General features: G+C 37.8%; 1 protein-coding gene across 6 annotated transcripts in view; it reads right to left on the reverse strand.

Annotated features, from left to right (window-relative positions):
- The window catches only part of FBXL5 (F-box and leucine rich repeat protein 5), a 58484-nt gene that overhangs the window by 12147 nt on the left and 33791 nt on the right, over positions 1 to 12546 (reverse strand). The window contains exon 10 of one of the 6 annotated variants that reach the window (XR_002643639.3): positions 2354 to 2437. The exons of 4 other annotated variants lie outside the window; for them this stretch is intronic. Coding sequence is in view for 1 of the 2 variants with exons in the window: in XM_089911695.1 (XP_089767821.1) it covers positions 781 to 847 (67 nt within the window). In the remaining variant the exon portion in view is untranslated. Of the gene's footprint in view, positions 848 to 2353; positions 2438 to 12546 lie in introns of all 6 variants that reach the window. One more of the 6 variants, XM_089911695.1, reaches the window with a different exon arrangement.

Here is a 12546-nt window from a genome sequence, read left to right on the forward strand (position 1 = left end):
AATGGATGTTGTGTTAGCAGGCATGAAAACAACATTAATCTCAGGGACTTCCCTGGTGGCACAGTGGTTAAGAATCGCCTGCCAATGCAGGGGACACGGGTTCGATCTCTGGTCCGGGAAGATCCCACATGTCATGAAGCAAGTAAGCCCGTGCACCACAACTACTGAGCCTGCGCTCTAGAGCCCACGAGCCAGCTACTGAGCCCACGTGCCCCAACTACTGAAGCCCGCACGCCTAGAGCCTATGCTCTGAGACAAGAGAAGCCACTGAAACGAAAAGCCCGCGCACTGCAACAAAGAGTAGCCCCTGCTCGCCACAACTACAGAAAGCCTGTGCACAGCAACGAAGACCCAACACAGCAAAAAATAAATAAATTTATAAAACAAACAATAACAAAAAACATTAAGCTCATGGTACATATCCATCAGAGCTCTTGGGTGAGCAGGTACATTATCTCTGAGCAGTATTTTGAAAGGAACCTTTTTCTTCCTAAGCAGTAGGTCTCAACAGTGGGCTTAAAAAGTCAGTAAATCATGTTGTAAACAGATGTGCTGTCATCCAGGCTTTGTGGTTTCATTTACAGAGCACAAGCAGAGTAGATTTAGCATCATTCTTAAGGGCCCTAGGATTTTCAGAATGGTAAATAAGCACTGGCTTCAACGAAGCCACCAGCTGCATTAACCCCTAACAGAAGAGTCAGCCTGTCCTTTGAAGCCAGGCACTGACTTCTCCTCTGTACTCACCTTGCACTTTTATGTTATGGCTTCTTTCCTTAAATCTCATGAACCAACCTCTGCTCGCTTCCAACTTTTCTTCTGCAGCTTCCTCACCTCAGCCTTCACAGAACTGAAGAGAGTTAGGGTCTTGCTGTGAATTAGGCTTTGGCTTAAAAGAATACTGTGGCTAGTTTGATCTTCTATCCAGACCACTAAAACTTTCTCCTTATCAGCAAAAAGGCTGTTTCGCTTTCTTATCATTCATGTGTTCAATAGAGTAGCACTTTTAATTTCCTTCAAGAACTTCTCCTTTGCTTGTACAGCCTGGCTAACTGTTTGGTGCAAAAGACCTAGCTTTCAGCCTATCTTGCTTGGCTTTTGACATGCCTTCCTCACTAAGTGTAATCATTTCTAGATTTTGATTTAAAGTGAGAGATGTGTGACTCATTTTACTTGAATACTTAGAGGCCACTGTAGGGTTATTAATTGGCCTAATTTCAATACTGTTGTGTCTCAGGAAATAGGGTGGCAGGAGAAGATGGAGAGAGATGGTGGAATAGCCAGTTGAAGCAGTCAGAACACACACAGTATTTATCGATTAAGTTTGCCATCCTATATGGTTTGTGGCACTCCAAAACAATTACAGTAGTATCATCAGAGATCACTGATCACAGATCACCATAACAAATATAATAATAATGGAAGTTTGAAATATTGAAGAATTAAAGTGTGACACAAAAACGTGAAGCAAGCAAATACCGTTAGAAAAATAGGACTGACAGACCTGCTCAATACAAGGTTGCCACAAACCTTCAATTTGTATAAGACACAATTATCTGAAAAGCACAATAAAGCAAAGTACAATGAAACAAGGTATGCCTGTATACCTGGAGGAAACGAAAATAGCTGAGTATGGTTAAAGAAAGGATGGTTTTGTGTGTTTGTGTGTTATGTTTATGTTTACCTACTTGCCGTCTTTTTTTTGGCAGAGGTGAAGATGTGAGGAAGTAAAAGGAAGAGATTTAAAGAAGGTAACAAGATATAAACTACAGAGGCAAGCAAGGGCCAAGAATCTGAACTTTAACCAAAGGGCAATAAGACTCACTGAAACGCTTAAAGGAGTAATAACAAGTAATAAGAAATGCATACTAGAAAGATCACTCTAGTCTACTTTTTATCACCAATACCCAAGTATGTCAGGCACAGGCCTACACAGTAAAATGCAAAATACATTCTTTGCTCTCAAACAAATAAAGAAACATTTAAACAAAGTATTAATAATGCATGCAATAAGAAAAAAAGTTTTAGAAATATATACAAGTTACAGAAATACAGACCAGGGAGTGATCCAAAGTATTAATCTTTAAAAGATTAGAACAAAATCCAGAATTCAACAATGTATAATTCACATTATCTGGTATCCAATCAAAAACTACTAAACACTCAAAGAATCAGAAAAAAAGAATCAATAGAAACAGACCAATAAATGATAAAGATGATGAAATTAGTAGATAATGACTTTAAAACAGATTTCATATTTTAAATATGCTCAAGGATTTAAAAGAAAATATGAACATAATGAAACAAAAAACATGTCTATATATTAGTATTTTTTTGTTTTAATATATTTACATACATTATTGATGTGTGTGTATATGTATATATCAGGGAGGATCACGAGTGTACCAAATCAAACTTCTAGAGATGAAAAATACAATATCTGAAATAAAAAATACACTGAATGAGATTAGCAGTGATTAGACATTGCAAAAATTAGTGGACCTGAAGAACAACCAGATTAACCAAAATGAAGCACCAAGAGAAAAAAGAACAAAAACAGTAAGAAAAAAAAAGCCCCGGTGCTGGGTTGAATTGTGTCCCCTCCCACCCCCATCAAAAAAAGATATGTTGAAGTCTTAATCCTCAGTATCATAAATGTGACTTTAGTTGGAAATACGGTCTTTGCAGATTTAATTAAGTTAAGATCAGGTCATTAGGGTGGGCCTTAATCCAATATGACTTATGTCCTCATAAGAAGAGGGATATTTAGACACACACACACACACACACACACACACACACACACACGGATAATGCCATGTGATGACGCACAGATATACAGACACAAAAAGGAGATGGCCGTGTGAAGACTGAGGCAGAGATTGGGGTTATAGTGCCACAAGCCAAGCAACACCTGGGTCTATGAGAGGTTTCAAGAGTTAAGAAAGGATGCTCCCTTAAAGGTTTCAGAGGGAACATGGTTTGGCCAACACCCTGATTATAGAACTCTAATCTCCAGAACTCTAAGAGAATAAATTTCTATCATTCTAACCACCTAGCTTGTGGTACTCTGTCATGACAGTCCAGGGAACTATTACACTAAAGTGACCTATAGTACAGTATCAAGAAGTCTGACATACATGGAAGTCCCAGCAAGAAGCAGGGGTAAGAGAATAGGAAGGAGAGAAAAAGTACTTGAGGAAATAATGGCTGAATTTTGTTTTTCAATTTTATGAAAGCTAGGAATAACATATCCAAGAATCTCAATTAACCCCAAGCAAGATAACAATGAAGATAACCACACCAAGGCATACCATATGCAAGCTGCATTAAAAGCAGAAATAAAATTTTAAAGCAGCTAAAGAAAAAACACACATAATATACGGAAGAACAAAGATAAAAATTTAATACAATTCTCATAAATGATGCAAGCTGAAAGACAATGTAACATCTTAAAAGTGCTAAAACAAAACTACCAACTTAGAATTCTATACACAGTGAAAATCTTTCTAAAATGAAGGTGAAATAAAGAGTTTTTCAGACAAGAACTGAGAGTTTACTGACAAAAGACTTAACAGTACAAAAAACTACAGAGAACTCTGCAGGCAAAAGAAAAACAATACCAAATGGAAACATGAAACTGTACAAAAGAATGAAGAATGGCAAAAAAGGTGAAATAAGACTTCTTTGTTCATTTTTTCTAAAAGACAATTGTTTGGGACTTCCCTGGTAGTCCAGTGGTTAAGACTTCACCTTCTAATGCAGGGGGTACGGGTTCGATCCCTGGTCGGGGAGTTAAGATCCCACATGCCTCATAGCCAAAAAAAAAGACAATTGTTTAAAGAAAAAATATTAACAATGTATTATGGGGTTTAAAACATATATAGAAATATATAACAAAAACAGCACAAAGAATGGGGAGGGGAACAGGCGATTACTGTTTTAAGATTCTTACATTATATGTGAAGTGGTATAATACTGTTTGAAGGTAGAAAGCAATTAGTTAAAAATGCATACACAAAAGCAAAAAACAGTAAAAATGCTTTTACTGTTTTTTTATAAATCTACGTTATAAATTATAAATCTACATTAAAGGGCACACAATGTATAAAGATGTAACCTGTACCAATAACAATATAAAGGAGATGAGACAGAGATGTCAAGAGTGGAGTATTTGTACATGTTTGAAACTAAGCTGGTTGTCAAACTAGGTTGTTTTAAGATCAAGATGTTAATTGTATCCCTAAGGTAACAACTAAAAAAATCACTTTAAAAAACAAAGAAAATGGAGAAAAAGGGAATCAAATGGTATATTACAACAAAACAAAACATAAAAAGAGGAAGTCACTGAGAAAATGAGGAACAAAAGCATGTAAAACATAAGGAAAAGAAACAGATAAATGGCATAAGTAAAGTCTCCTTTATCAGTAATTACTTTAAAAATGAATCCATCAAATTCTCCTCCTGAAAGGCAGAGATTAACAGACTATATTAAAAATTTTAAAACTTCAGAATTTTAAAAACATGATCCATCTATATACTCTTTATTAGAGACCTCACTTTAGATGCAAAAACACTAAGAGGTTAAAAGTAAAAGCATGAGAAAAGATACTCCAAGCAAAAAGTAACCAAAAGGGGGGAGTTCCCTAGCAGTCAAGTGGTTAAGACTCCAGGTTTCCACTGCAGGGGGCACGGGTTCAATCCCTGGTCAGGGAACTAAGATTCTGCATGCCACATAGTGAGGCAAAAAAAAACAAGGTAATCAAAAACAAAGCAAGAGTGACTATAATACTGCGAAACAAAAAAGACTTTAAATTTTTAAATGTTTACAAAAGGCAAAGGGTATTAGGATATTATATATTGGTAAAAGGTGTACTCCACCAAGATTAAAAAAAACTGAGAACATATACACACTTAACAACAGAGCCCCAAAATATATGATACAAAATTGATAAACTAAAGGGAAAAATGAAAAGTCCTACAAAAATAGTCAGAAATACAATACCCCAATTTCAGTAATGGATAGAACAAGTGGACAGAAGATCAAGAGGGAAATAGAGAACTTGAACTACACTATTAACAGATTAGTCCTACCAAACATACAGAGAACATTCCGGTTAAAAACAGCAGAATACACATTCTTCTCAAGTGCACATGGAATACTCAGATCACGTTTGGCCACAAAAAAAAGGCTTAATAAATTTTAAAAGGTTGAACTCATAGAAAGTATAACTTTGTTTCTTTGAAAAGATCATCAAAAGTTGACATTTAGTTAGTATAACTAAGAAAAAAAGAGGACTCAAATTACCAATGTAAGAAATGAACATTAGGGGACTTCCCTGGTGGCACAGTGATTAAGAATCGGCCTGCCAATGCAGGGGACATGGGCTCGAGCCCTGGTCCGGGAAGATCCCATATGCCACAGAGCAACTAAGCCCGTGTGCCACGACTACTGAGCCTGCACCCTAAAGCCCGCAAGCCACAACTACTGAAGCCCACATGCCTAGAGCCCATGCTCTGCAACAAGAGAAGCCACTGCAATGAGAAGCCCGCGCACTGCAACAAAGAGTAGCCCCTGCTACTCTTCTCTACTCTAGAGAAAGCCCATGCGCAGCAAGGAAGACCCAACACAGCCAAAAATAAATAAATAAATATTAGAAAAGAAAGTTAGAACATTACTACCGATTTTACAGAAATAGAAAGGATTATAAAATAGTACCATGAACAACTGTATATCAACAAATTGTATAACCTAGATGAAGTGGACAACTCCCCTAGGAACACAAAAAGTAACAAAACTGACTCAAGGAAAAAAACAAACAGAAAATCAGAACACACCTACAACAAGTAAGGAGACTGAATTAGTAATCAAAGCTTCCCAACTAAGAAATCAAAATCAGATGCCTCACTGGTGAATTCCACTAAACATTTAGAGAAGTAACAATCCTTCTCAAACTCTTAAAAAACACTGAAGAGGAGGAAGACTTCCTACTCATTCTATGAGGCCAGTATTATTACCCTGATACCAAAGCTAGACAAAGGCACAAGAAAAGAAAACTACAGGCCAAATGTCCCTTACAAATATGGATGCAAAAATCCACAACAAACACGAGCAAACTGAATCCAGGAGCATATTAGACAGATTACACACCATGACCAAGTGAGTTTTATCCCAGGGATGCAAGGGTGGTTCTCAATCAAATTAACATACCACACTAATAGAATGAAGGAGAAAAAAATACATGATCATCTCAACTGATGCAGAAAGAGCATGTGACAAAAATCAAATACACTTTTATGATAAAAATACTCAGTAAACTAGGACTAGAAGAGAACTTCCTCAACATAAGAAAAGCCATATATGGAAAACACACAGCTAACACAGTCAATGATGAAAGACTGAAAGCTCTTCCCCTAAGATTAGAAACAAGATAAGGATGCCCACTATGGATGCTTCCATTTAATACAGTACTGGAAATTCTAGCCAGAGCAATTAAACCAGAAAAAAAAATTATTTTAAGGCATCTAAGTTGGAAAGTGAGAAGTAAAATAATCTGTTTGTAGATGACATGATCTTATACATAGAAAACTCTAAAGAATTCACACCAAAAAAACTGTATTAAGAGCTAAAAAACAAATGTGGAAGAGTAGCAGGATACAAAATCCACATTCAAAAATCAGTTAGGGGCTTCCCTGGTTGTGCAGTGGTTAAGAATCCGCCTGCCAAAGCAGGGGACACGGGATCAAACCCTGGTCTGGGAAGATCCCACATGCCGCAGAGCAACTAAGCCTGTGCACCGCAACTACCGAAGCCCGTGCTCAGCAACAAGAAATGCCACTACAGTGAGAAGCCCGTGCAATGCAACGAAGAGTAGCCTCTGCTCTCCACAACTAGACAAAGCCCACGTGCAGCAACGAAGACCCAACACAGCCAAAAATACATAAATTAATTTTTAAAAAATCAGTTATATTTCTATACGCTAGCAATGAACAATCTGAAAAAGAAATTAAGAAAATTCCACTTAAAATAGCATCAAAAAATTAAAATACTTAAGAATTAACTAAGGCAAAAGACTTGTACACTGAAAACTGCAAAACACTGCTAAAAGAAATTAAAGAAAAAATGACAACAAGGACTCAAATACTTGTATGCCAATATTCACAGCAGCATTATTCACAACAGCTAAAAGGGAGAACAATCCAAGTGCCTATCGATGATGACATCAATGACAAACAGATAAACAAAATGTGGTATATAAATACAGAATATTATTCAGCTATAATAAGGAATGAAGTTCTGATACATTCTACAACATGAATGAACCTTGAATACATTATGCTAAGTGAAATAAGCCAGACAGAGAGGACAAGTATTGTATGTTTCCACTTACATGATGTATCTATGTTGTATAAATGATGCAAATACATAGAGACAGAAAGTAAAACAGTAGGGAGCCTGGGAGGGTTGGAAGAGTAAGCAGTTACTGCTTGATAGTTACACTTTCTGTTGTGAGTGCTGAAAAAGTTTTGGAAATATTTGCAATGTTATACAACATTGTGAACTCAAGAGTGCCACTGAGTTGTACACTTAAAAATCATTAAAATGGAAGGACTGGTTCAAGGTGGCGGAGTAGAAGGACGTGCTCTCACTCCCCCTCGCGAGAGCACCGGAATCACAACTAACTGCTGAAAATCACTGACAGAAAGACACTAGAACTCACCAAAAAAGACACCCCACATGCAAAGACAAAGGAGAAGCCACAATGAGATGGTAGGAGGGGTGCAATCACAATCAAATCAAATCCCGTAACTGCTGGGTGGGTGACTCACAAACTGGAGAACACTTATACCACAGAAGTCCACCCACTGGAGTGAAGGTTCTGAGCCCCACGTCAGGCTTCCCAACCTCGGGGTCCAGCAACAGGAGGAGGAATTCCCAGAGAACCAGACTTAGAAGGCTACTGGGATTTGATTGCAGGACTTCAACAGCACGGGGGAAGGAGACCCCACTCTTGAAGGCTACACACAAAATAGTGTGCATATCGGGACCCAGGGGAAGGAGCAGTGACCCCATAGGAGACTGAAGTAGACCTACCTGCTAGTGTTGGAGGGTCTCCTGCAGAGGCGGGGGGTGGCTGTGTCTCACCGTGAGGACAAGGACACTGGCAGCAGAAGTTCTGGGAAGTACCCCTTGGCATGAGCCCTCCCAGAGTCCGCCTTCAGACCCACCAAAGAGCCCCAATAGGCTCCAGTGTTGGGTCGCCTCAGGCCAAACAAACAACAGGGAGGGAACCCAGCCCCACCCATCAGCAGACAACCAGATTAAAGTTTTACTGAGATCTCCCCACCACAGCAACAGCCAGTTCTACCCACCACCAGTCCCTCCCATCAGGAAACTTGCAAAACCCTCTTAGATAGCCTCATCCACCAGAGGGCAGACAGCAGAAGCACTACAATCCTGCAGCCTGTGGAACAAAAACCACATTCACAGAAAGACAGACAAGATGAAAAGGCAGAGAGCTACATACCAGATGAAGGAACAAGATAAATCCCCAGAAAAACAACTAAATGAAGTGGAGATAGGCAACCTTCCTGAAAAGAATTCAGAATAATGATAGTGAAGATGATCCAGGACCTCGGAAAAAGAATGGAGGCAAAGATCGAGAGGATGCAAGAAATGTTTAACAAAGACCTATAAGAATTAAAGAACAAACAAACAGATATGAACAATACAATAACTGAAATGAAAAATAAACGAGAAAGAACCAATACCAGAATAACTGAGGCAGAAGAACAGATAAGTGACCTGGAAGACAGAATGGTGGAAGTAACTGCCATGGCACAGAAGAAAGAAAAAAGAATGAAAAGAAATGAAGACAGACTAAGAGACCACTGGGACAACATTAATAAATGCAACAACATTCACATTATAGGGGTCCCAGAAGAAGAGAGAGAGAAAGGACCCGAGAAAATATATGAAGAGATTATAGTCGAAAACTTCCCTAACATGGGAAAGGAACTAGCCACCCAAGTCCAGGAAGCAGAGAGACTCCCAGGCAGGATAAAACCAAGGAGAAACATGACAAGACACATAGAAAACAAATTGGAAAAAATTAAAGACAAAGAAAAATTACTGAAAGCAGCAAGGGAAAAACTACAAATAACATACAAGGGAACTCCCATAAGGTTAACAGCTGATTTCTCAGCAGAAACTCCACAAGCCAGAAGGGAGTGGCATGATACACTTAAAGAGATGAACGGGAAGAACCTACAACCAAGATCACTCTACCCGGCAAAAAAAGAAAATTACAGAAATATATCACTAATGAATATAGATGCAAAAATCCTCAACAAAATACTAGCAAACAGAATCCAACAACACATTAAAAGGATCATACACCATGATCAAGTGGGACTTATCCCAGGGATGCAAGGATTCTTCAATATACGCAAGTCAATCCATGTGATACACCGTATTAACAAACTGAAGAAGAAAAAGCATATGATCATCTCAATAGATGCAGAAAAAGCTTTTAACAAAATTCAACACCCATTTATGATAAAAACTCTCCAGGAAGTGGGCACAGAGGGAACTTACCTCAACATAATAAAGGCCATATACGACAAACCCATAGCAAACATTGTTCTCAATGGTGAAAAACTGAAAGCACTTCCTCTAAGATCAGGAACAAGACAAGGATGTCCACTCTTACCAGTATTATTCAACATAGCTTTGGAAGTCCTAGCCAGGGCAATCAGAGAAGAAAAAGAAATAAAAGGAAGACAAATTGGAAAAGAAGAAGTAAAATGGTCACTGTCTGCAGATGACATGATACTATACATAGAGAATCCTAAAGATGCCACCAGAAAACTACCAGAGCTAATCAATGAATCTGGTAAAGTTGCAGGATACAAAATTAATGCACAGAAATCTCTTGCATTCCTATACACTAATGATGAAAGATCTGAAAGAGAAATTAAGGAAACACTCCCATTTACCACTGCAACAAAAAGAATAAAATACCTAGGAATAAACCTACCTAGGGAGACAAAAGACCTATATGCAGAAAACTATAAAACACTGATGAAAGAAATTAAAGATCATACCAACAGATGGAGAGATATACCATGTTCTTGGATTGGAAGAATCAACATTGTGAAAATGACTATACTACCCAAAGCAATCTACAGATTCAATGCAATCCCTATCAAATTACCAATGGCATTTTTTATGGAACTAGAACAAAAAATTTTAAAATTTGTATGGAGACACAAAAGACCCTGAATAGCCAAAGCAGTCTTGAGGGGAAAAAACGGAGCTAGAGGAATCAGACTCCCTGACTTCAGACTATACTACAAAGCTACAGTAATCAAGACAATATGATACTGGCACAAAAACAGAAATACAGATCAATGGAACAAGATAGAAAGCCCAGAGATAAACCCACGCACCTATGGTCAACTAATCTATGACAAAGGTGGCAAGGATATACAATGGAGAAAAGACAGTCTCTTCAATAAGTGGTGCTGGGAAAACTGGACAGCTACATGTAAAAGAATGAAATGAGAACACTCCCTAACACCATACACAAAAATAAACTCAAAATGGATTAGAGACCAAAATGTAAGACCAGACACTATAAAGCTCTTAGAGGAAAACATAGGAAGAACACACTTTGACATAAATCACAGCAAGATCTTTTTTTGATCCACCTCCTAGAGTAATGGAAATAAAGACAAAAATAAACAAATGGGATCTAATGAAACTTAAAAGCTTTTGCAAAGCAAAGGAAACTACAAACAAGACGAAAAGGCAACCCTCAGAATGGGAGAAAATACTGGCAAACAAATCAACAAAGGATTAATCTCCAAAATATATAAACAGCTCATGCAGCTCAATATTAAACAAACAAACAACCCAATCCAAAAATGGGCAGAAGACCTAAATAGACATTTCTCCAAAGAAGACATACAAATGGCCAAGAAGCACATGAAAAGCTGCTCAACATCACTAATTATTGGAGAAATACAAATCAAAACTACAGTGAGGTATCACCTCACACCAGTTAGAATGGGAATCACTGGAAAATCTACAAACAACAAATGCTGGAGAGGGTGTGGAGAAAAGGGAACCCTCTTGCACTGTTGGTGGGAATGTAAATTGATACAGCCACTATGGAGAACAGTATGGAGGTTCCTTAAAAAACTAAAAATAGAATTACCAAACGACCCAGCAATCCCACTACTGGGCATATACCCTGAGAAAACTGTAATTCAAAAACAGTCATGTACCACAATGTTCATTGCAGCACTATTTAAAATAGCCAGGACATGGAAGCAACCTAAATGCCCATCGACAGACCAATGGATAAAGAAGATGTGGTATATATATATACAATGGAATATTACTCAGCCATAAAAAGGAACGAAACTGGGTCATTTGTAGAGACGTGGATGTTTCGAGAGACTGTTATAGAGAGTGATGTAAGTCAGAAAGAGAAAAACAAATATCGAATATTAACACATATATGTGGAACCTAGAAAAATGATACAGATGAACCGGTTTTCAGGGCAGAAATAGTGACACAGATGTAGAGAACAAACATGGACACCAAGGGAGGAAAGTGGCGAAGGGGGGGGTGGTGGTGTGATGAACTGGGAGATTGGTATTGACACATATACACTAATATGTATAAAATGGATAACTAGTAAGAACCTGCTGTTTAGAAAAATAAAATAAAATAAAATTTAAGAAAAAATCGTTAATATGGTAACCTTTGTGGTTTGTATATTTTACCACAATTTTATTTACAAGGTACATACAAACCCTAAAGCAAACACTAAATAAATGATATACTAACCGAGAGTAGAGATAAAACTGACACTAAAAGTACTGGGTTGGCCAAAATGTTCGTTCGTATTTTCCGTAAGATGGCTTTAGTAGGAGGGCTTAGTTATATTTAAGTTCATTTGAAACAATTTTGTTAGATTGTCTTGTGACAGCTGTCATATCAGCGTGCATTTAAAAAAAACTTACCAAAAGTAGTGAATTTTTGTGTAGCCACTTAAAAATTGAAGATGAAAGAAAAAGCAACATTTTCGACATATTATGCTTTCTTATTTCAAGAAAGGTGAAAATGCAACTGAAACACGAAAAAAAAGATTTGTGCAGTGTATGGAGATGGTGCTATGACTGATCGAAAGTGTGAGTGGTTTGCGAAGTTTCATGCTGGAATTTCTTGCTGGATGATGCTCCACAGTCAGGTAGACCAGTTGAGGTTGATAGCTACCAAATGAGACATTCACTGAGAACAATCAACGTTATACCATGCAGGAGATAGCCGACATACTCAAAATATCCAAATCAAGCACTGAAAATCATCTGCACCAGCTTGGTTATGTTAATCGCTCTGATGTTTGGGTTCCACATAAGTGAAAAAAACCTTCTTGACTGTATTTCCGCATGCAATTCTCTACTGAAATGTAACAAAAACGTTCCATTTTGAAACAAATTGTGACAGGCGATGAAAAGTGGATACTGTACAATAA

This window comes from Delphinapterus leucas, chromosome 5 (assembly GCF_059928025.1).
Source record: "Delphinapterus leucas isolate spDelLeu-1000000601 "Yukka" chromosome 5, BTC_Dleu_Yukka2, whole genome shotgun sequence".
In the NCBI taxonomy this organism is placed as follows: domain Eukaryota; kingdom Metazoa; phylum Chordata; class Mammalia; order Artiodactyla; family Monodontidae; genus Delphinapterus; species Delphinapterus leucas.